Here is a 26064-nt window from a genome sequence, read left to right as displayed (position 1 = left end):
TCTCCCTCCCTCACTCTCCCTTTTTCTCTTCCCCTCTCTTTCTCTCCTTGTCTTTTTGTCTCTTTATGTCTATTGCATTATGCCTGAATAATTTTCAGTCTTTTTTTTCCTCCCCTCTTGAATGCACATGCTAAAATAACTAGACAAAGATGCAAGGTGGTTGCTGCAGTCCCTGTCTCTAGGACAAAACCAAGAAAGCTTGTGATTGCAATGCCACCTTTCCTTTCTCTTTTTTTTTTTTTTTTTCCCTCCTTTTTTTCTTCCCCAGCCATGCTTGGTGATTAAACTTCCTCAGGATGGGGAAGAAAAAGGAGCTGGAAATGAAACAGGGTTGAGGAAAAATCCCATTGCAGCAGCTGCAGCCAGTGGTATCTCCTGCCAGATGTGCGAAGGTTCCCGGGGTCCTTGTCACTAAAAGGCAGTATTCAAATATTTGGAGACAAAAGCTGCATCCTCAGTGTTCATTTTCTTTATTTAACATGGCAGCAGGCATCGTGTGGGGAAAAATCAACACGCTGGATGTTGAATCGGACTTTTCTCCTTTCTGGGATGAAAGGATGTTATCTATCCCATGCCAAGAGGGAACTGAGGTAAGAGAGCTGATCCAGATCGGGTTTTTTTCCTAGTATATTTCCTAAGCATCTTTTCTGAAACAACCTATATAGCTATATGAGTGTGTGTGTGTCTGTGTATACATGTTTATATGTTTGTATATTTGTGTATTTGATTTCAAGGCAGTGAGTGGTAATGCTTGTTTTCCCCTCTGCCTTCACATCAATCCAGAGAAAGTTAATTCACAATATATATTCAGAGCTTGTTCAGAAGGGTCGTTTTGTGGGATTTTTTTTTAATACCTTTTTGTTTCCAGAGAAGACTTCAGCAGTGACATCATGGTTGGCTGCTGATATTAAACCCTATTTCCAAAGTCTGTAAAAAAAAAAAAAAAAAACAAAACAACAAAAAAAAAAGCTGGTAACTTTGTGATAAGAAATTGTGCAGGAGATTCATATACTCTATTTTTCAGTTACACTCTAAATATTGGAAGTCTTATTAAAGCGATAGTGAGAATTTTTTATTATTATTATTTCTAGCACAGAAGCGATGAATGCTGCATAATTAAGTACAGTATTTAATTTGGCTGTTGTGAAGCAAAAGAATAAGGTAATAATTTTTATTGTACTAATCAGACTCAAGATGTTCTCTGTGTTAATTGGGTTAAAAAAATTGCAGTACTTATTAGAAATTCTAATTTCACAATGCAGCACTGACAATAAGCTCAGCCAGTGAATTATTCACATCTTTAATTTGCTCTCTTAATGACAGTGTTCTGTAATCAGAGTGCAGCGACTGCTTCCTATGCATTATGTATGATGTTCAGGACTTAAATGCAGGACATTATGAAGCCTCTCAGTGGCTCAGTAATTAGTTTTCCACAAGACAGGGCTTAGATATTCACAGATAAAAGTCTACAGCTGAGATAATGTTAAGGTGGTGACTCATGCTAACAAAAGCAGGGAAGTTCAAATTTAATGCCGAAACTGCTCTCCACTCTCCCTCATTGGGAGGGGGAGGGGAAGAAAGTCTCCCAAAGTAGCCCGCCGGGGTGAGTACGCCGCGGACAGCCCCAAGGGGCAGCCCGGGGCTCCTTTCACTCCGGACCCGTGGTTTTGGCACTTCACTGGTGGGAGGGTGGAGGCGGAGCTGCGCTTGGTGCCTCTTTATAGTGGTTGTGGGAAGGGCAGCAATGTATACACTGTCAGAGAGCAATGGTGTATGGGTGAGATGTATTTTAAAGGAGTTCATTTGAAGGATTTCATTTTTGTTCGTAGCTTTATCAAATTACGATGTTTTGGATGGGAGCTACTTTGTTGTGTGCAGAAACTTTGGGGATGCTTGATACTTGCTATAATGCTGTTCTACCTGCTTCAGCTGTCATGGTCTTTATACATTTTAGAAACTTTATTTTCTAATAATTTAGTTCTCCCCATCCAAAAGATGAACTGTGATATGCAGGTTTGTTCTTTTTGTCTTGGATCGTTAACCTGGTATTAGATCAAGTGATTTAAATGTAGGGAGTAACTATGGCTATGTAACTTTCCTACTTTTACATGCTGCTTATTATAAAATAATAGGGAAGAATATTGAAATTAAGCTGGAAAATAATAGTTTTTCCATACTTAGTTACTAATTAGACTGGGAGCTGTATATTTTTCCTGTGTTCTCCCATTAATCAGACATTTTTATTGGAAGTAAAATAACTGACTAAAGAAGGTTCTTTACTTTGCATTAACTGTCCAAAGACTCCAAAGACTTGTGGCCTTCATACAGGAGTGTGATTCTAATTATTAAAGTTGATATGCCTGTAAAAAGTTTTAGGGCTAAATTAAAAACAAAACACTAACGATCCCAACTTAATAGTAAAGTAGAGATATGATAATAAGAATTTGAAGTACATCTCTATTTTTAAAGCAAAATATTAGAAAACTAATTCCTTTAAAATTTTCAGCGGTCCACATCTGGAATTCAGTGTTATTAGCAGCTGTTGCTAATGTTGTCTGGCCTCAAGGCCATGGGACATATTCCGTTTAGCAAGCAAAATCCTATATCCTATGGCTGGATCAGATATTGGTTGTATATAGTCCAGCCCTGAAAGTCGTTTTCATCGAACTGTTGAATAAAGAAGCTGCAGATTGGATCAATGAAGCTAGGTGATTAATAGATTATATCAGAATCTAAGTGTATATATGAAGAACTTGATATGGTCTTTTCCAGGAAAAAGACTTGCTTTCCAAGTCAAGGTCCCACAGCAAGTGGGTCACTCACTACCCAGCTACATTTTGTCAGTCACTTCAGCATAGACTCATACAATTGAAACTTATTCCCTAAAAGCGGCATACCTGCCCCCTCCCTCTTCCTCCAAAGCCATGATCAATAAAAGTTGTCTTTTTAAGTGAGCACTTGCCTGTCTGCCTAAAGATTTGTAATGATTACTTACCTAAGTAAGTTATCTATTACAGCATTTCACTAGTCTTCCCATTAGAATGTTTTTTGTGCTTTCTGATCTTAAACTTAACCTGCTAAAAGTAAATTTCTCCAACCCATTAGTTTTTGTTAGTTAATAGTTACAGGGGTTTTTATTTTCCTCTTTGCCTCAGACTCACATATTGGAGATTCTCAGTCATGTTTCCACTGTGTTGTTCTTTTAAACAATCCCTGGTTTTTGTTTTCTTCTTTATAGAAAAGAACCCCAATATTATTCTTCTATTTCTTTGATTTTTGTTGCTGTGATCTGGACTCTCATTATTTCTACTTTCTTGAAATGTAGTGTTCTAGACTTAGATGTGATTTCATATGCCATATAAGGTCTATATTTTCACTTAATGAAATGGGATTGTCACTTCTTAAGAAAATCCAGCTCCCTAACAAAATGACTTGCACATGGTTGGTACAAAGACATCTCTTAACTCAGGATACAGTCTAGGATATCTACAGTAGAACTGGAAAAGGCAAGCATGTGTTTGAACAGGTTTTTAATTCAAGGACTTAATGTTTCTAGCAGGAGTCTTTATGGATATTTTTTCCAATATCCTTATATCACAAGATAAGTACCTGTGATTGACCTAATTAATGATGTCCAGATGTGAACTATCCAGCTGTAAAGAATATCTGAAGTGTTCAATGCTCAGGATTGTTTCATGTTGTAGAAGTACTAATGCAGAGGCAAATTTTTATAATGCCCATGTTATAAAGTATAAAGTAGATTGGTGGTTAGAAGTTAAAATCTGAACTTTTCCAGTCAGATTATACAATCTGAATTTGAGGCACTATTACAGGCAGGTGAGAATACTTTTTTACAAAAGTGGCAAGGGTGTTACTAGCAATCAAAAATAACAGTCCATGGTTACTTGTGCAGCAGTATGTTTTAGGTTAAATAAAGAGAAACATTTAGAAAGTTATCCCATTCTAACTAGCCTAGAATGTTGACTCTACATCTGAGCTATGCATCTGCAAAAGGGCCAGTTGTTGTCTACCCAATCTGTTAAAGTGGAGGTCCATTCAGTTTTAGCTCAGAGAAAGGAAGGGCCTAATATCTCTCCTGGGTCAGAGGAAGATAGTTCATACTATCCTTGAGTGATAGGGATGACATGGGAGGAGAGCAATACTTAGGGAGTCAAAATGGAAATCATGTGTCTGAAGAGTTGAAGATGACTGGCTATGCTTCCAGAGCATCAGATTTAATATGTCAAAAGAGACATATGAATACCAAGAAAAATTTTGAGGGCCTTTACATGGTTACACAGACATCTAGTTCAGATATGTGCAATGTATTTTTAACTTTTTCTGTCCTCTTACTGATATGTGACTTCTCTCGTTTAGGAATATTGCAAGTATTTTGGAGTGGCCTGATTCATTTTTCTTTATTTGTTCATATATCAAAAAGCAAGAAAAATAGTTTTAACTCAGTTCAATTTTATTGAAAAAAACTTAAGAAAAATCCATCCATAGTATATTTGCAAGGAGTTGTGTTTTGTACTTTTGTTTATATTGCTCCAGGCTTAAGTACCATTTTAAATATTAGGTTCTGAAGTGGTATGATGAGTTAAGTATTTCTGAATGTATTCTCTTAATCTAGCCTAATAATACAGTCTTTTCATTTGCATAATTCCCATGAAAGCCAGTGGGAGTACTACATTATAAAAGGAATAATGGATACATATGCCAAGATGTATTCATTTTGAGTCATTGTTTTAAATTGATTGACAAAGAAGAAAGTTGACTAAAGGAAATATATACTTAGACTGGAAAGAGAGTTATTAATAATATTCTTAATTCCAAATTTATCTGATTTGCCACTGAAACATATATGCCAATAGAATGACAATAGTCAGAATATCTGATAGGAATCTCAAATGATTTTATATTCACTAATGCTTTCTAGGAAAAATTTCACAAGTAGAACATATGCATTCTAGTCTGTAAAATTCTATATAATTGACTCACTATTAAGAATTCCAACCTATATATAAACCTATGTATATATTATGCAAAAAAGAATAGTGATAAATATTCATAATATAAACCAGTTTGGCTTTTTTTTGCAAAGTCAAGCTGGAAATAAGATAATATACTGGTTGAGTTCAAATACTCAATCTTCTGTAAAATGTAAATCCATAAAACTTTGCAGTTCTTATCTGCATCTCTAGTAGGCCAGAAAAAATAGTAGTAGGAATGCTTAATACTGTACAAAAGCATTTCACTGCTTCCATGTGTCTTTTCTTCTGTGTTACCATCTATTCCTATTTTCTGTACTGCCTCTCATCCAAGGAACTACTTCATATCCTCATTAAACCTGAGTTTTCATTTCTTGTATGCTATTTTTTCTGCCTTTCTTTTTAAGCTTTTCCCCATGCTCCTTTTGAAACTCATGAGGATTTTGCTATTCCCAAAGCATCCCTCCTTAAAATTCTTGTTTTGTTTCTACATGTCTTTTTAACAGTTCTTGAAATCTTCACATCACACTATCTTTTTTTCATTGTTTTCTTGAAGTATCCCATTTATTTTCTCGTGCAGTATTTAGACTGCAAGATCATTGGTGGAAACAAGGGTTTTTTTCTGTGCTTCTAGAGAGGACAAAATAAAGAGGTTTAGACTCTAATGGTAGGAATACAAAAAGTGTGTGAAGTTAATAATTTTAACTGCCACCCTTCTCATCCCTAGTAACACAGGCTTTTCAACTTTTAACAGCTTCTTTGCAATAGAATTTTTTCTGGATTCTGGGAAGTTGAAAGGTTAGGGCACAAGAAAACTGAGAAATAAAGGGGCCACTTACAGGCAGAGCATAACGTATCCTCAAAATATTTCTGTTCATTGCCCTCTGTTTACTATTTTTGCTTGTCCAATATAATACTTTGTCGGAGAGCCTAGGCCAAATAAAATTATTCAGAAAGCTTTTTGTCTCTCAAGTACATAAATTCTTTCTGGTATGTAGTACACAGTGACAATACAGATTCTGTTGGTCCAGATGAAGGATTGTGTAGACTGAGGGGTTTAGGGTTTTTTTTTCCAGAAGGAATAGCTTTAGTTGAGAGTGGTTGTGGTGCAGCTGTCTATCAGCATTTCAGTATTCTGTGTTGGTAGTATTAAATATGAAGATGTACTTGGAGAAGTGGAAGGTACAACTGTGCAGTCCCATATGAAACTTAGCAGAAAGCTCTGGCTAAACCATATCACAAACTTTTTGATGCAGAATTTTGTAAACCAGAATATTTGCTTTGCCACCACTGCATGGATTTTTGGTTGACAGTATTTGAATGAAGGTAGTTAATTTCAAAGTGGTGCAGTTCTCTAAGTCCAACTATCACTCTCCACCTTGCACTGTCTAGTGTTGGGACAAAAGGCTGGGCTCCCACTTTGCTAGTCAGCAAAGCTCTGTCTCCTGACTTCTCCAGAGGCCGTAAGTTTAGAAAGCAGATCAATATTTCTGTGGTTGTGGATATCATACACAGGCACTCAGTGTAAACCATATTTTCAAAGATGTGTATAAAAAGCAAAATAGCTAGCTTTGACCAGTGTAATTTGAGAATTACAGAAATCATTCAAGAAAGTGGATCTCCAGTAAGTTTCACCTGTGGTTTCCAACACCATACTATTTTGTCCATTCTTGTGCAATCTCAGAAATATTCCCTTTTCCTTTTCTTAGTGCTTTGTGTTCTTTACCTCAATCTAACCTGAAAAAAAATTCAGATGACTATTGTATACTTAGCATAACTTCAAAGCTTTTGTATTTAAAATATGTTGATTTTTTCCCCTCTGAAGATTACAATAATATTTATATAGTGCAAGGAAGAAAGTGTTCTGCATATCTCAGGCCCTCCTTTATCAACTTAAGAAACAGAGATAGAGCTAGCAAAAATTCAGAGCCATTCAAAGATGATGGCTCATATTCAGTTTCTCATTCTACATTGTTCATCTGCATGATTTCAGGAACTCACTTCATTCTTGCATCTCCATTCCTCAGTTGTGCAATAGAAAAGGAAACCTTCCTACTTTTCACAGAATCTAAAGTTCAAATCTCTTTGGACAGTATGATTTTTCATGGAGGTTTTGTTTCTTAGTATGTCATTAAAGCACACCAGTGGCATCTTAGGATCATTTAAAGATGATGGGAGGCTTCTAGAGACTCTAGGACTTGAGCAAATGTATAAAAACAGGTTGGTATGAGCAAGTATGGAGATTAACCTGTCATCATTTAAGGAGTTCTGATGAGCATCTGTGTAGTGAGATTCTTGAAAGGAGGTGGGGAAAGAGTTGATTTTTAAAATGATAAATACTTTGCAGAAGGGGTCATTTGATAAGCTGCCTGTGAAACATCTTTTATATAAAACATCTTTTTATAACTCTGTTTCAAGATTTGCAAGAGAAATTAGTCAAAATGCTAATTATTAGAAGGAGCTCTGCATTGAAGCTCTCAAATTCAAATTGTGTTCTTTAGTTTTATTTTGCTTTCTATTTATTTCAGGTCATGTTTTTGTGTCCATGTTTTGCACACCTTTAATATGATTTCCTATTGTTCTGTTTCTTAGAGCTTGGTAGGAACACCATCGTATAGCCCTGAAGCTTTCCCTCACCCATTTAGATTTCATTAACCATGGTACTTACTTCAGTGTGTGGGATAAAGCTGTCTGACCTGTGTGATAAAACTGGTTTTAGCTACCTATACTGTAAATGTATTTATAAAACTATTTCTTATTAAGTTTGTGGAGTTTGTGTTGTTTGGTGTTTTTTCCCTCTAAAAAAGGGATTAGTGAAGAAAGGATGACCTTTCTCTTTAAAGACATTCTGAAACATAACATGAACCAGTAAAAACAAATGCTTTAAAAAATGTACCTAGAAATCAATACAGGTTGTCCAAATATAAGCGGTTAGCCAGTACATTAAGAACACTGCATGCAGATACTGTTTTTATCAGTTCATATCAAAGCCTTTGCCAAAGTAAATGAGCTTACCCTTGATTGTGCAGATGTCTTGGCTACCTAATTTATAAAACATGGGTGTGAAATGATGTAATCTTTGTTTTGACAGTAACAACTTAAATAAATATAACTGAAACAGGCATTCTGGCTGAAGAGTTCATAATAACAAACTTTAACATGACTGTACAAAGGAACTATTCTGCAGTCTCTGTCAGTCATGGGTAAAAACCAGAAGAGTTTTGTTCCTCTATATGGTATCTAACCTTCAAAGGCCTCAGTCTGTACTGCAAATAATGCTATTTTGATGATCCTATTTCCAGATGTCCATGGTAGGATGTGAATAGGAATTGTATTATCCTTTTGGCAGAGAGGGGTTATACTAGATAGAAGGGTGAGGATGGTGTTTGATGACTAGATCTGAAATCTGCAGAGGGAAATTTCTTTCTGGCAAGTGAGAAGAGGAAGTTTGTCTGTCTGAAGTAGTTTACTGTTTTGTAAAATCTCTTAAATTTTATTCCGTCTCCACTATTTTTAGTAAACACACACACAGAAGCTGAAAGAAATTATATGTATTTTTTAAAGACTTCTCATGTTTCCTGATGAGAATTTTCTGTTGTAATTTTCCAGGTATGCTTGCGAGTCTTAGAAGTCCATTAAACTTTCCTTGTCAGTCTGACATATGCAGTTTAAGCTTGGAGCAATAAAAGTAGAGAGGAATGAGAATAAATTGACAGCTGTCTCACAGCAAGATAAAACTAGAGAAATGAAAATACATTATCATGAAACCTGTATCAGAAAATGCATCTCAAATGAACTACTGGGCATAAGTCATGAATCATACCTAATTGCATGTTGCATATTCTAATAGATTTAACAATACTTACCAAAATAAGGAAGCCACTCTATTTTAAAAATGAAAATTATGCAATGGTGTCATATAACAGATTAGACCTAATAATTTCAAGTAGGTTGGTAAAAGCTGTAAAATTGTGTTGTAATTACATTTAGAGCTAGATGCTTTTAGTCAACCTTATCCAGTAAAACAACATTCCAAAGATATTGTAATTTATCCCCTGATCAGACGGATGTGGTTTTCAGTATATGGCTATACTTTGTGGACTAAATTAGAAAAATAACCTCTCCCACTTCAATACTGAGTACAAATTCAAGCTGAACATTCCAGGAGATTGTGAAAGCCCATCTTAGAGGAAGAGCTGAGTCCATGGACCTTTCTTATCACTATGTCTTTGGGAAAAAAAACCCCAGGTTTTCAGAAGTGCATTGAATGAATGGTATTTGCCTTTCACCAAGGGATGAATTATAAGCAGCCCTCACCACTCTGAGCACATACAGATGGGAAAAGTTCGATGCACTTGCACTTTGATGGGAAAAGTTCCTGCAATTCCTGCATAGTCCCTTGTCCTGGTGCATGAATATGGTCCTTAGTAAAAAATATGGTCCTTAGTGAAAAAACCAAACAAACCCTAAAAATTGACCATTTGCAATAGTGGTGAAAATTTTCAGTTTTATTTCAGTAGATGGACAGCTGCTTACTGAGGCAGACATTTGAATAGATAGATATTTGAGAAGAAATTCTGCCTACACTAATAAAAGGAAAGAGATTTTTTGTTGTTTGTTTGGCATAATGAATACCACAGACAATATTGTTAGTTGAAATTATGAAAATAGTTTTGACCTCATCTAGAGCCTATTTAAACTGAATTTTAATTTTTTAATGGAAGGTATGATATCATAAATCATGCAGAAACAATTAAAAATTAAGCCAACAGGAGCTCACCTAGAAATTTCAAAAAAAGAATGAATGTCATGGTTTGACTGCCATTCAGCTTTTTTGGGTATTTACCAATAGAGAACACCTTTGTACTGCTCAGTAAAGCAGCTGCACAACAAAAACTTGCCAGGTTTATGGAACATAATGTGTTGGAGAACTTACAGTGAAAATCTGGCAATTTAATTCAAAATAGATTTATTTCAGAGTTTTTAAAAAATAACAGCTAGTTATTTAGTAACAGCAGTTTGAGATACTTCAAGATGAGGTTTTCTGAAACTTTGTTTTGTGGAAACTGCTTCTTGTTCCTGAAATTTTAGAATTCACATTTTTGACTGCTTTTGAGTATTTTGATTTTATGTATTTGGCTAAGTTATACTTTATATATTCACCGTAGAGGAGAGAGCATTTTTAGAGAAATGTTGCCAGTCATCATTACTAATTGAATAAGCTCTTGTATATTAGCACAGTGGTTTAATCTTTTTGAAATCAATACTATATCTTAATACTTCTTAGAGCGAGCTATTATTAGCAGAGAATCAGCTAGATATATGAGATAATCACAGCTACACCAAAGCTACCTATCCATTATAAATAAACAGCAGGATAATTAACCCACAAGATTTTTCCTGACCCTAAACTGAGGGTCAATCAAGCCAGTTGTGTTATATTTAAAGTGCAAGTACATTGGCTAGGATCTCAAAAATAATATCTCTGAACTAGTATATTGGTTTTTTGAGCTGCTGTATTGTACATCTTAACACAGCAGCTAAATTGAACACAGCTTTGTGGTGATGCAATACTGCTGTCTACTTCTGCTTCAGGAGATACCTTGATCTGAACGAATATTTGGAATGTCTTCCCAGTATAAACTGTTGCAAATACAATTTGCAATCTCTCTCCACATTAATTTTGAATAGTAGATTTTTGAAACTTGGGGTTCAAAATGTTAATGCTTCTCAAAATATTATTAGTTGACAAGACAAAGCAGTATTCTATTTTACCGGTGTTAACACTCTTTATGAACTTTCTCTCATTCCAGCTCAACTGTAAAGATTATTAATAAAGCCAAGTAAATTTGTCATGGGAGGCTCAGGATCATACAACAGTCTGATATGAGATTTTTTCCCATTTAAATTTTGCATTGTTAAGTTAGAGTAATAGCAGCAATTATACCTATGTCTTGGTACTAACAGTGTTCTCCAACTACTTCTTTCAACCTATATTGGATACCGAGCCAGTTGGATTTTTGATCTGATCCTATTCAAATGTTCTGAAAGCAACTGTTATACTAAAATCTGATTCAAAGAATAGATGAGCTTCCTATTGCAAAGAAAACAGTGTTGTATAGTAGCAAAATGCACGTTTCCTTACACATTGCACATTTCGCAAGTTATTTGGTGCATTTTTTGGCAGAATGTTAGAAAAAGTAAAAGATATTAAAGATACTTCAATTCCATACCATTTTTGGATATTTTTTATGTGCATGATCAAGAGCAATGAGAACTAGATTGCCTGTCCCAGTTATTAAAATGAGATTTGTGGAACTTTGGTGCATAAATTCTAGAAAATGGCAGTCAATGGAAATCAGTGTTTTTACAGTTGCCTAAAACAGCACATCCCTTAAACTCAGCATATATATATTATTATGATCTTAATTTCCCCTTAAATGTAGGTTCTTGCATTTAGCTACCTGGTTTGACCACTGCACTCTTACTTCTATTCAATGTCTGTTAAAATCTAGTGATAAAAAGTGTGGCACTGAAATGCTGCCTTCATCTTTGGAGGTGTCTGATATGTTTTGGGAGAGGTACTTGCTACGCTTTCTGTGCAGATGGGCAGCACTAAGATCTGCAGAAATCCCGAAGTGTGATCACATCTGTGTTTTCATGTAGCACGTTTTAACTACCAGGTTGTTCAATAGTCTGAGAGGGATGGTGGGGGAGCCAGTGGGTGCTGAGCCACACTGCAGGCAGGAATGCCAGATTCTTAGTGCAAGGGAGAAGAAAGAGTGGTGGGCTGCATGCCAAAGAGATGGAGAGAGTGGAATGAGCAGCATATTGGTTGGTTTTATGCTTTGAATTAGAGAGTTTTGGTTTAAGAAATAGTCCTGTAAGACTAAATTAATCCATATTGCCTATGGATTTGGATTTGTGAGTTGATATTTTAATTGAGTAATATTCAGGCTGCAATATACCCTGTGTTAAACAAGAGATAGTCCATTTGAAAAGGGGGCCTTTACTGAGAAGTGAGGTTTACACTACTAAGTAAAAGTTGCATTCATGTTGCATTTTATTTTTCTTGTAGCTAGCAGACATCCAGTACAGCTATCTGCTTTCACAAAGTTTGTGGGAATGTTAAATCTTTGAGACCTTTTCCCATGTATTGGACTTAGATGGAATTGGTTACTGGAAGTGATCAAGAGGAGCTGAGCAAAGCAGCTCATTTTTTTCAGGAAACCATGTAAAAAGGAACAATAGTCTTTGGTTCAAGGAGCTTTTTGTTCTCTCTGAGTCTACAAAAAATGCTGCCAAGCTTGGTGTCTTAGTAAAGATATGGCCTTTCTTTCATTTAAACTAATTTAAATATACTCATTATTTCTTATTCATAGAAACCTGATCCATATCCTGAAGAATCAGGTCAGGTGCCAGGCTTTTAGGAGTAAGAGCTTCTGATGGGAAGCTATTACTGATGTTTCTTTCTACTCTTACCCTAGAAAACTGAACCACATGCCCTGCATTCCTATTTTCTTACTGTCCTCTGCTCTTCATATCTCTATTATTTTGTGGTCTACAGTATTCACTGTTTTCTTTTTTCAAGTGATTATTTTATTATTTTGTAATTGATTATTAACTTTCCTAGCCCCAAATAATTCATTCCTTTTCCTCAATTATTTCATAATCAATAGCAAAAAAATCACCAATTACTGCCAATTACTTTTTCTGAGCTTTTAAAAAACATCGTTTCTTTCTTATTGCTATAAAAATCTTCCAAAATTCTAGCTAAAATTGTCACTTTATGTTTTCTCTGTGTCATCAATTTTCTTAATCTAGGAAAAGAAAAAAAATTGGAACATACCTACAAACATGAAGTGATAAATATCAAAAGTTGACAGTTGGTAGTAGTACTTTAATAGAATCATCTTTGATAACAACTCCTCTGGTACCTGTTATATGTGCTCATGAATAGCCACTGAACTAACACAAAACATCTGCTGCTTTGGCTGAATTTAAATGCCCCAATCTGATAACCTTGCCGAGAAATTTAGCAGTTGTCTAGAATGGAAATTCACATACCAGTCGTGATCCATCAAAGAGAATGAGACTCCACACACACACGTTAGCAAATCCAAAGATTTGTGTTGAGCATTATTTTCTATTACTCTGTTTTACATTGTGGTTAATGGTTCAGAGTTTGGGAGTATTGTAATTATTCAGGTAAATATGCAGGCACTACGTACAATGTAGCTCTGAAAAAATAAGCAGAAAAATGTGTTTATTTAAATTGGATTCACTGATGCATGCATGCACAGATTTTATAGAGTAATAAAACTCTACATGCAAGACCTGTTAATATTCCAGATTCTTAAAATTTTCTGGAATTCGTCACCTAAAGACAACTGTAATAAATATTCCTTTTACAGTATCACAGGAATTTTCAGTGTATTTTGGGGGAGTGTTTTATATTATATATGTTGCAATAAATTTTCCAAGGAAAAAAAGCACTCTTACATATTTATAAATTTCTGTGACTTTTCTTGCAATATCTTTTTTCTGATTGTGTCAGTTGTGTTACTGAAGCTTCTTATCACTTTTATCAATGAAAGTGACTGAGACAGGTTTTATTTTTGGAAATTATTGAGTGGACTTACTGCTTTTTAAAAACTGAGTGTAATGGAGATTCTGTTTTACATATTGAAATCTAAGCTTTCTGTTATTTCCATCTTATGCCTTTTAACTTTTCCAGTTATTTTTTTAGAAAAAAATATTTGATGGTATGACAAGAAATCTTAAGGTTGCCACAGTTACTCTTTTTGATCTTCAAGTGCCTTTTTTTCTAGCTCTTCTATCCTAGATTCTTGTGGTGGGCTTGAAAATCAAATATGCTGGAAAGTAAAATAAATCTTTTAATGGGTATTGCGATGATACCTGTTTCAAATGCTTCAACACTTAGAAATAAATAACTCACTTTAGTCTGCCAAAGCCTGTATTTTTTTTAATCAAAAGGAACAGCATGGAGCAAAAAAATATACAAACTGTATACTAAGGGGAAACACTCAAATCCAGTTTGAGATTTCATTCTTGATTCTCAATAGCACGTATGTGTGACATGGTTCTGCAAATACAGACAAGGTAATCTGTAGAAAAGTAATACAGAGTCCTGCACCTGCGGGAGAATAACTCCAGCACCAGCACAGGCTGGGGCTGACCTGCTGGATTGCAGCTCTGCAGAGAAGGAGTTGCTGGCTGGTGGACAACCTACCAATGCGCAGAAACTGATGCGCAGGGAATTCCATCTGAATATGAGGAAGAGCTTTTGTCCTGAGCAGGTGACTGAGCACTGGAACAGGTTGCTCAGAGAGGTTGTGGAGTTTCCTTGCCTGGAGATATTCAAGAACCATCTGGGAAAATGGGTGTGCCATGTGCTCTAGGATGGCCCTGTTGGGCAGGCAGGCTGACCCACTGTGGTACCTTCCAACCTCACCCATCCTGTGCCTCTATAAAGCATAGCTTATTAACTTCTAAGTTGTCTTAATACCATAACAACTGGAAGAGACTTGAGACTGGATTTAGAAGTTCCCAGGACTTCTTCTTGAAGGTGCTTAGCTATTTTTCTGTGAATTTAAGTAAGTACTTTAAGTACAAAGTTTTTGTAGTCCATAGTGTTGGTAAGAGTGTAGTACATGAAGGAGAAACAATTTAAAGAGCAAGTTGTTTGTCCTAGCAGTTCCCTGGCTGACCTAGACTTATTGCTATGGTCTTGTAGAAAAGTAGTAGGGTCTAGTTTTTACCAAATGTATGTATATGCATAATTATAGGGTAAGTATACATATTTGTAGATCTGTGTATGTGTTTGTGTATAGTTGGCTACATTATTGTTCTCTAGAGAGCTCTGATTCGCTGCAATGTCATCCTAATTACACAATAGATAAGTAATTAAGACTTTTTTTCACTTTATGTTCAGTCATTGAATTGCTCTTTTTTTGCCTTTTATTGTTTGTGTGTGTTTGTGTTTAGGTGACCAACAATATCAAGAATTTTCAAAGACAGGATTAAAGTTCATTGTATAACATCACATATTTTTTCTATTGTTATCTGCACATCTTTCTACATTATCAAACATGGGTACTCTAAGCTAATTTTGCACAAATTAAAAAAATTAATTCAAAGATATTTTACAAGATACGTCTTCTTGTCTAATTAATAGCTGTATGACCTACAAGTAAAATCTAAAGTAATCTTATGAGTTTCTTGATTAGTGGATCCCTGTTAATTAAAAAAAAAACCAAAAACAAAAAACAACCCAGACCCAATCTATAATTGCTAAAAAGTTACAAAAGATAAGGGAGTGTTCTGAAGAGGCTATATTGAAAGATCTTATAAACTCCCTTGAATATTTTATCTCTAAAATTCACAGAATTGTGAGCAAACAAAACAGTGCAACTGAAGAAGGTGACAGATTTTCTTAGAAGAACTTGAGGAAAATAAGAATGAAGTGGAGTTTGTTTCACTTTTGGTTGGGGTTTTTTTGGGTTTTTGTCCCTTCAGCTGTGCAATTAAAAAGAGTTTGCAGCAAATGAAAGTTTGAGTCCCAACACTGGGAGATGACAAAATGCAAGAATAATGCAAGATTATCAACGACTCCATGTCCTGATGGATGTTGGTGACTAGTGGTGTCCCACAGGGGTCTGTACTGGGGCCGGTGCTGTTAAGTGTCTCCATCAGTGACACAGACAATGGAATTGAGTACATCCTCAGCAAGTATGTAGTTGACACCAAGTTGTGTGGTACTGCTGACATGCCTGAAGGATGGGATGCCACCCAGAGGGATCTGGACAAGTTTGAGGAGTGAGTCCATAAGAATATCATAGGGTTCAGTTGTGCCAAGTGACCTGGGTCCAGGTTACATGCGATGGAGATGAACCTAAAATTTGCAGGATATTTCCACACTGGTTTGTGCATTAAAATGCATTAAACTAACAAAAGGTAAGCCTCACCAGGTAATACTAAAAACTCCAGTGAGACCCTAATGTTTCTTAAATACTTTGTTAGACAGACTGGAACATCTGAAAAAAAAAAAAGGCACAAAAAGTGACTTTATGAATAAAGTTGTCATGTATGTAAAGAACAAACAGTGCAAAACTGATGAACTGAGGTCAGTACTATTTTCATTTATCTCTTCTCTTTTGACATTTTTTTAGTGAGCTAGGAAATCAATAAAGACTAATTTCATTGGCAAGGATTGGAGAGTACATAGGAAGGAACACTATACACTCAGGATGTGTATAGTTGCTTTCAAGGGCATTTTGAATAAAATGTATTTGTTATAAAGTAAATTGAATGGTTCTTTTTGTCTAATTGGCTCATATATCAAACATTAATTCTTTGGAAGACTCACTATACAAAACTAAGTTTGCAGTATTGAATATACTTAAAGTATTTTGTTTATTTCAGTTATTTTTACACCCTCATAATGAATGCTTGTCTGGTAACCAAAGCCCTTTCATAGAAATAATAAATCATGTAACTCAGAGTATCAATATAATAGAGGAAGTGTCCTTTCTAACACCCTCTTAATCAATAATGTTCAAAAATTAAATCTATTCCATGTGCATAATCTGTGATGTATTTTCTCTGAAAGAAAAATGCAGGGGTTTGTGCTTTCTATAGGAGATTAACTAAGCAGTATCTGGAACTATTGGAACTGTTGGTTCTGGAGTTAACAATGCACACTGGATACCCAGCAACAGAAAACGGGCTTTGGCAGGAATAAAAAGAGAGTCTTCAAAGATGAGAGGGATTTAGGTGTGCTTTCCAGCAAAGCTTCTGGGCCAGCTGACCCTGAGCTATGCAAGGCTGATAGGAGGAAATGGAGAGTGATGGAAGTAGGAAACCAACCTAGAGAAATGTTCTGCTTGCCTGAGATCTGGATCCAGGACTGTGTTGCCAAAGCTTGTCCAGACCTGTGGCTGTTGTTCTTCTGTGTGGGTGCTAGTGAAACTGCTGGTGGCAACCTGGAGAGTATCAAAACTGAATGCAGAGCTCTGGAGGATATAGTCAGCGATGTGGGGGCCCAGCTCTTGTTCTCAATCTTGCAAGGAAAGGGAGGGCTGCTAGGATACTGCAGATCATGGTTTGGTTATAGAGCTGCTGGTAGCAACTGAGATTGGGTTTCTATGACCAAGAGACCCTGCTTGAAGATCAAAACCTATTTGGAAGAGATTGGAATCCACCCCCATAAGCAGGCCAATGGTATCTTTGCCAGCAGAATGTCTGACCTGATAATTAGGGCTTTCAAATACCCATGTCAACAAGCTCAAGAGTTACTACCAGCTCTGTGAGAGAGTGATGGTCAGGGTTAACAGCAAAAAGCTTGGGGAGATGTGAATGAAAGGGAGCGCAAAATTAACAAAAAAAGGCCTTTCTAATTCAAGCACTTGTGTGTAAACAAGGAAGTGCCTTAGGAAAAGTGGCATTATGGAAAAAAAACAACTCAGACTCTTTCTGAGAAATCAGCATGCTGGGATGTCTCTGTGATGGTCTGTGAACTAGTGTGGAGCATAAATATGAGGAAAATTAAGAGATTTATATGCAGTTGCAGGGATACTATCTTGTTGGGATCAATCAGATGTGGGATGGTTGCATGACTGCAGTAAAAGAATAGATGGCCCTGCTTAAGCTGGGGAGGTGGACCTTCAGAAGGCCATTTCAACCTCAGACATTCTGTGATCCTGTAAATTCAACTAAAGTTAATTCATATTAAATTAAAATCGCTATTTCTGGTCATATATTCCTAATAATCTTGGGTAGCAAACGCTAGCAATAAAAGGGTATTGTAACTTGTGTTTTCCAGTGAGGTAATGCTGTCTTAGCTTGTAGAAGAAATGCCTTCTAATGGTTTCCTTTGGAGGAAATAAGTAGAGGAAAAGCTCCAGTGCCATGCATACTGAAAGTCTGATGCAATACATCCCGAGGTGTGTTTGTTCTTTACTTACTGTCTTAGCTAAGCATTGCTGAGAGGAGAATTATATTCTTCACATCCACTTTGAAAAGACTCCTGTAGAAGCAATAAGTCTACTGCATACTCCTGGTCAGATTTATTTCAGAAAAAAATTAAGTGTGCAGTTTAGTTCTAATGCATATTTTCCATAAAATCAAGATTATTTAATCATTTCTATAAGTCAGTGTAGCATGAATAAAAGCATGAGTATGTAATTCATTGTTGACTTCTTTGTTGGTGCCCAGCTGACATAGAAGACAATAAGAACACCAAGATGTTTTTAGTGATGATTTACATATTTCTCATATGGCATCAGCCTAGCTATAGAATAAATCTGTAAAGGCAAAACATTTGAAGACAAAAGATCTAATTGTATACTTTAAGGTATGCTGTGATTATTGTTGTAATTGTGAAGGGGCACACAAGGGAAGAATTCTGAAACATCCTTACTGTGCTTAACAAATACAAAAGGAAATTTTAGGAAAAAGGACTTATTATCACTCTACCAGTGCAATACACCCCCCTGCATCACATGACTTGATCACACTTTTGGAGTTGCATAACTTTTCTATTCTTCCCATTCAAAATATTGAATAGAGTATGTATGCTGCCAGGTAGTTGCATTATGTGCTTCTAAAGAACACTGGAAAAGATAATGTAGAGAAATCTGTATTCTCTTCACAGTATCAGCACCCTGCTGAGCAAGTACATCCTCTTATTCTGGGATAGCTGTATTCCATTAAGTGTTTCTGAGGGAATTTTCTAATGTAATTTCAACAGAAATCTAACAAACAATGTATTGGATAATATTTTTTCTGCTTTAGAAAGAGTTTTAAAAACCTAACAATTGTCCTTTAGGGAAGATATTTTTATACCTGATTAATGCTATTATACAATGTAAACACACTACTCTTGTTTAGTTTGTTAAACTATTGAATTGAGCTTGTAATTGCCTCAACATCCCACACTAAATCACTACTTTAGTCTAGGAGATGTTTATATAATGATGTGAAATGATGATTCCTTTAGAGAGGCTACGTACTAAAGACACCCATATACCCATGTACTACATATAATACTAAAGACACCTATATACCAAACACCTCATTGTGACTTCATTGGAGCTATACACACATTAAAAATTAAGCATGTGTTTGCAGTGAGCCTGAGACTCAAACAGAAGAATGTCAGGAAAATGAGTTACAATCAAAATATGTAGAATTATAGGCATATATTTCCCTGAGTACTGTGTAGATATACAAAACTTCAAATAATTGAATTTAATACAAGCAAAAAATTTTTGAGGTCATGTTGTTTTAGTTTTTGTTGGCTCTAAATATTTTTTTCTCTTTGGTTTGTGTTGTTGTCTTTTTGATCCTTTCTAGTCAGTGTTATGTATTCACTTACACATAACACCAAGGCCTTCAGTGGTTACATGGCCAGTCAAAGAGCTCTAAATATTGGGATTCTGTTGGTAGACTGTCACTTTACAATAACTGAAACAACAGGTAGGTTCAACAAACATATTTAATATGTTAAACATTTATTGTGCTATGATTTAATTATAATGATATCTTTACACCTAGATTTTCTGTCATCAGAATATCTTTTTTTTTTTTAATACATGGATCAGTCAGAACTAAGAGTTAATCTGGCATTTAATTATACACTGAATTATTATAATGACAAAACTTAAACTCTGTTGTATGAAGCCCAAACAAATTCGGTTAATGCACATCATAATTCTAAACCTGGAACTTGGACTGAGCACAGCTTGTAGCTCTTTTCATTTAATCTCTGTTAAACCTCTTCGGTTACTTATAATAGTGTGTTTAGCATGGTGTCAAACTTCATTAGTTGATGTCTGCCTGTTGAGACATGCATCTTTGTTACCAATGGTTCTTTAGCTAGGGAAAAACCCAGATATCTTTTTACAAGTTTTAGAATTTATCAGTCTGAATGGCATTGCAACAGAAAAGTAAGCACAATTTTTATGAGCAGCCATGGGTTGATATTGAACAAATTTTTTGGGGGAAATTCCATCAGCGTACTGCAATGTTCTCATGAGATTGGTGATGTTGAATCTGCCATTTTTGATGCCCTAAAATCTGCTGCTACCAGAATTTCTTCTGTTAATGTCAAGGTCTGCTTTGGCAGTGAAACACAGGTCATGTTGTGGAGCTGAAGAAAAAGAGTTTCAGTGCCAAAAGACATGAAACAATTGGTGCATAAGGTCAACTGATGTTCTTGCCAAATGCTTCATGGCATTAGACCCTTCTAAATCTTTCTTTAAAAATCTTCTATCAAAAGATTGGAATACATTAGTCTTGTTTTTTAGTACTTCACAGAAAAGATGAGTAGTCCAGTATTAAATTTGGAAGTAATTTTCTAATGAAAAAGAATCTAAAGTTTTTGTAGAATGGCATTTGCATCTTTGAATAAAGCAATATATTTTTACCCAAGCTGGTAGCTTTTTCATTATTTTTTTAAAATTTTCCTATGAAAAATTGAGAACTATTGTTTTCGTTGTTAGAAATGTCTAGATATGGAGAATAAATAAAATATAATATTTTTAGTGTAAGAGAAATCAAGCTAAAGAATACTTCCTTTCATACAGTTTTATCTAGCACTTGGTAAAAATGGCAAACAGTAATTCCTATTTACATCCCCAAGATACATGATTTTTGTTATTGGTGATATATGGCTACTTTCCTTGCAAAGCTCTCTCTAAATTGTCTTCATATCAACATCCTCTAAAACTTTTTTAAGGTCAAATCTATACAGAAGGTCATCTCAGGGCACTAGTTTAACTCTCTGAATTAAAACACTGTGCAAAACCACAGAGTTGAGTATAAACGGGAAGAAATTATTGACAATATTTTCAGTTGCTTTGATTGCCATTTTATACTGGCAGAATTTACTCCATGGCTTTGCTTTCCTTAGTTGTGGTTGCAAAACTGAGCCAAAATCAAGCACTCATCTGGAAGCTGGCAATGGATTTGGTTGGCTGGCCCATTTCTTTTGATAGGAAGGGTGTTTTTCCTTAGCATAAGATATAGTTCACCTTGAGTTCTCTGGAACGTTGTTAATGCTGAAGAAATGGCTGACAAACAGCAATTATGGAGAAACATGTGGTTGTTGCTATTCTTATGCTCTCATCAGGTATCGTTACACAGTTGAGGTCAGACCGTGAGAGGTAACATTGTGGATGAAGCAGTGAAAAAGAAATAGTGTTATTTTCAAACTCTTTATTCATAACTACAGATATTTTCTCTATGATTTGCCCTTTCTATCACAGTGACCTCTACAGATATGGTGATGAAAATATTAACAAAAAGATAACTACCAATAGCTGGCATAAGAAGTTATTCACAAACACTAATCTAAAAGCAGACAAATAATTGCATGAGTTGTTGTTGGCATCACAGGAAATATAAAGTCAGAACTGGTTTTCAGACTTACTAGTACAAGTACTCCCTGATAAAGCATGTAACAGATGCAGGATTTTCTCAAGGTCAAATGTGATTATAGTGCATGCACACATATAAATTGCAGTCAGAGATTGACTCACAAAATAATGAGATCTTTTCAGAAGGTAGTAAACTGTTCTGATTATCCTTTCTACCTTTAAGATATGCTTGTCTTTTAATTCCTTCTACACTGTGTTTATTGGACAACTGCATTTAAGCTGCTATTATGTCATTGAACTTGAAGGTTTCTGCACTTCATTGTATTACCTGCAGAAAAAATTAATTTCATGTAAAGGATCTATAGTTTTACTTCTGTGTGTCAGCAATCAGAATTGTCTTAATATTTTTTTTATTTTTTTTTCTTATTCCTTACACATCTGAAACGAGCTAATAAAAATCACAAGAACATATTAATGAAATGGAGACTGCTGTAATAGATATGAGTATGTAATAGATATGAGTAAGTAACATTCTGTGCCCCATACTGAAAACAGATTAGTTTAAATTTATTGCTAACTGTCAAAATAAGTGACTTCAAAACTCCAAAATCCTATAATGAGCTGGATTTTAAAAAATCTTTTATTATCTAATATTCTAAAATGATGGTTTAACTCAAATGGACAATAATGAACTGGTTAGATTGTCATAACCAGAGGGAATCTGAAGTCTGTGTCTGCCCTAGTGATTTGTCTTGGTGCAAAAAATATATTCTGTGTGAACTGCCCAATGTTATCCATTTGTCTTTTTCTGGTTCAGGTTTCCATGTAGTTTGATGCACAAAAATTGAATTCCTTTTTGAAGAAATGAAATCAGAAGTCACAATCCAAACCTATTCCAGTGCAACACTTTTATAGTAGGACCCCCCCCCCCCCCAATTTTATGGTGATTTAAGATAAAATATCTGGTAAACATAACCAAAAAATAAGGTTATGCCAAGAGATTGTGAAATTAATGAAATAATGGTGGAACTGAGGGCTTAAACTGATTCAGCGTTATGCTGCAAAGAGTTAATTTTCAAATTAATATGTTAAACAAAGCAGTTTTTACTGTATTCTGTACTTGGTCCCAGCTCTGCCTCAGAAAGGACTGAATGCTTGCTCCATTCAGAGTAACACCATATTGTGCTATCCAGAAGTTTTTCACAAGCCTCCACCAAAAGAGTGCTATGCCTTCAAGGCATAACTAGAGCTCACTGGAAAGCTGTTCCTTTAAAAAATGCTCATTGAAAGATGCAGTTTCATTGAAATGGAAATGTACACAGTTTCATGGATTAAAAAGCCAGAAGGGAGTACTGTGATCATCTAGCCTGGCATACTGTACAACAGAGACCTCATGGCTGTCTTAGTTTCTTCCCATTTGAACTAGGTCATGTCTCTCTAAAGATAAAAAACCTCTCTACCTTTCTTTTTAAAAAGCATACTTCAAGGATGGGAGTGTCTGTCACAATTTTCAATGAGGTACTCATCATTGGTAATTAAGATGTTAACTCTAAGTTTGTCTGTCTTCAGTTTGTAGCCCCTGGGTCTTGTTATGCTTTTGTCTGTGAGATTGAAATGAATTTTGTCTTCCCGTGTATATATTTATCGACTGTAATATAACTATCCATTATACTAAGAAGGGAAAATTTATTGATTCTCTCACTTTAGGTCATGTTTTTGAGTACTTTGATGGTTATATTGTGAAAACTTGGCTGCTTACTGATATTATTTTTGATTTGTGGATGCAGAAATTTGATATGTTACTTGAATACTTAAGTAGCTGATGCTAAGTAGTGTCTCCATTCCTGTTTGAGATTCCAGTGCTTATACATCCATGTTCATATTCTTTTTTGACTGAGATTAAGAAAAGTTTGGAGCTATCCAGATGGTCTAAACCTGCAGGGAGTTCTTTGCTTGACAGCTTGTATTGTAAGCTTTTAGGTGTTTGTAGTTTACAGCTCTGTTGTCACCTCTAGTGACACTAAATCATACGTTGTTGCATTCTTCCTTGATGCTGAGTCTTTTTTTAAGCTACTAATTCTGGGTAAAGCTTTCTTTTAAAAAAATCAGAGACCTACTGCATTTTTTGTTTACTTAAATGCAGTCTAGGACTCGGTCTCTGCTTTTGGTTTACTTAAAGCAAATCACAGCTTGTGATGGACTTTCCCAAACAACAGCCTTCAGAAAAAGTAGAAAAATTAAAAAGAAGGAGAAGGACTGGACTGATGATGTCAATGAGAGTTGTGTTGTCCTATTAATTTTGTGCGTGTTCACATGCTAGAATGTTCAGCTCAGATGTGGGAGATCTTAGTGCACTTTTTTCCTTTGTGTCAGGAAAGACAAATTTACTTTTCATACTCTCCATGAGAATACTTTTACTACCTGGACCAAAAGTGCTTTTTTCTGTCTGTCAGAATGAATGTGTAAGCTGAGTAGAGGCATGCGTTCATCAGTGTACTTCAGAATATCTTATTTCTTAACTAGAGCAAAGAATCACTTTGACCTCTCAATGGTACCTCTTGACCACCAAGACAATGATGATGCAAGTTTTTTCCAGTTTTGCTAATTACCATTTAAAAAAAGATAATTCCTTATTTCTTGAAAAAAAAATCTTAGATTTGTGCTCTTTCTTCCAGTGAGTGGTGAATATTTAAGCATTTTTCAAAAGCTAGACCTTAAAAATTTTATATAATATTAATTAAATTACTTTTAACCTTATTTTGCAGTACAAATGTTCCATCTCTATGATCTTCATTGTAGCTTATGCCAATATATAGACAGGCATTGAAATGAAGTTAAAAAATGGATGGCATCAAGGATAAAATTATTATGTATCATTGTGAAATGTTTCTAAAACATTTTCTTTTTAAAAGACAGAATCATGTGATAATTACAAATAGTTCAGTCTTTGCAAAGGAACAGTATTTCCCAAAGAAGAGTATGACAGGTATGGATATAGGATCAATACACGCCCATTTTCATTTATTTGAAACTTGCCTAAGTTTAAAAATTTGATGCAAAAATTTTCATGCTAATGTCTGCCTCAGCTAGTTTGTTATGGTCATTGGAGCAAAAATGGCCCAGTCATTTAATAAAAAGAAACTAAAAAGAAGTGGGGGGGGAAAGGAAAACAGTTGCTGTTTTTAATTTAAATACTTTGTGACTCTTGTACTTTGACATGGGACTAGCTGCTATCAGAAATATGACTATGTTTACTGGGTGCAGAAGGCTCTACCCAAAGCTTCCACACTTGGTTCTTCCTTCCCAGTTCCCTTCCTTCAAGATTTATTATAGTCTGAAAAATTGGGGTCTGTGTGCTCAGTGTACATATAGTCAGCAGGGACTTCCTGGAACTTAATTTCTAATTCTCTATCATAATCACTAAGCATGCTCTATACTTTCATAGTTTGTAATTGTAAGAGATGGCAGCTGAATATATTTGTCTCCTTTGCATCTCCTATATCTAACAAGGGCTTGTGTATCCACCCCAGACATGCAATTGTCTCAGTTCGTACCTGGGCCATTCCTACTGAACTAGTTCTGACTCAGAATAAATGTCCTTCTTAGAGCAGTTCTAAGTGAGAATAGCAATGAGGTATCAGCTCTGTGATTTGCAATGCAATTCTTTTCAGCTAGGCTGCTGCGAGCCCTGGCCTGGCTGCTGGTGCTTGGATCGGCTTGAGGTTGAAAAAAATATGTCTTCTGAGTCTTAAAAGATTGAAACTGAGTGGAAATGGGAGGATAAAGTAGAAATTAATTGTGAAAAAAGACTTTTTGGAAGGTACATTTAAGCTGAGAAGCTGAAACTGAGAGATGAGAAATGTAAGAGTTTTATTTTTCTGTGCGTCCACTGTCTTCATCAAATCTCCTTTCTGCTTTGCATATACAATTCCACATTTCCTATGTAGCCACTCTAGTTCTTACTCCAAATACTTCTCCCAATTTTCAGTCTCATTCATAGCCATATCCAGTCTCACCTTTTGCGAACATCTTAGCAAATTTTCCTCCCTACTTTCCATGTGGTAGAGGCTTTCTGATATAGTACAGGTATTAAGATACTAGTGTTTATCTCATTTCTCCTTGTGGCTTTTTTTTTCCAGTTTTTATCCAGCTGCTCTTAGGCTTCTCCTTATTCTTTGCCTCTTTGTCAGAATGCTCTTCCCAAACTCCTTTTCATGTCCATCCCCTACTTTTTCCATGACCAGGCATTTTTGAACTCTGCTCCCTGACAGTTAAGTGAATTCCAGTGCTTACTCCCTGACTGCAATCTGTGCAATTGAGATTAAATATGTAGATATTAAATACAGGTCTCAGTTACAACTGTATTTCAGCTTTGTTGGCCTGTCGCTTGACGTGTAACCTTCTGCCTTCTGTGTTGCTCATTTTTGCTCTGAAGTCTGAATTACTGCATTTTCATGCTGCTCAATGTCTGAGTCTTCATAATCTTAATTATTTTATTTCTATAATCTTCTAGTAAAATGAGGGAGGAAAGAAAGTGGTTTTATCTATATAAAATAATCCAGGATATACAAATTGAAAAAAAATAAACCTTATAATCTAATTTTTCAGAGTACTTAATGTTATATGTGGTAAATTAACTTCTGTATGTTGAAAACAGACAACTATGTTATCAG

At 35.4% G+C, this 26064-nt stretch overlaps 1 protein-coding gene across 12 annotated transcripts in view; it reads left to right on the top strand.

Annotated features, from left to right (window-relative positions):
• Positions 1-26064, top strand: part of LOC144246068 (uncharacterized) — a 195488-nt gene continuing 169424 nt past the window's right edge. For 4 of the 12 annotated variants that reach the window (XR_013339741.1, XR_013339740.1, XR_013339738.1 and 1 more), the window contains exon 1: positions 1-590. Coding sequence is in view for 3 of the 12 variants with exons in the window: in XM_077782292.1 (XP_077638418.1) it covers positions 520-590 (71 nt within the window). In the remaining 9 variants the exon portion in view is untranslated. Of the gene's footprint in view, positions 591-1091; positions 1162-1483; positions 1604-22634; positions 22923-26064 lie in introns of those variants that run through there. The other 8 variants (XR_013339742.1, XM_077782293.1, XR_013339739.1 and 5 more) reach the window with 7 other exon arrangements.

Source organism: Lonchura striata, chromosome 3 (genome assembly GCF_046129695.1).
Source record: "Lonchura striata isolate bLonStr1 chromosome 3, bLonStr1.mat, whole genome shotgun sequence".
Taxonomy (NCBI): domain Eukaryota; kingdom Metazoa; phylum Chordata; class Aves; order Passeriformes; family Estrildidae; genus Lonchura; species Lonchura striata.
The sequence above is the reverse complement of the archived record's forward strand: the minus strand, read 5'-3'. Positions and strand labels throughout refer to the sequence as shown.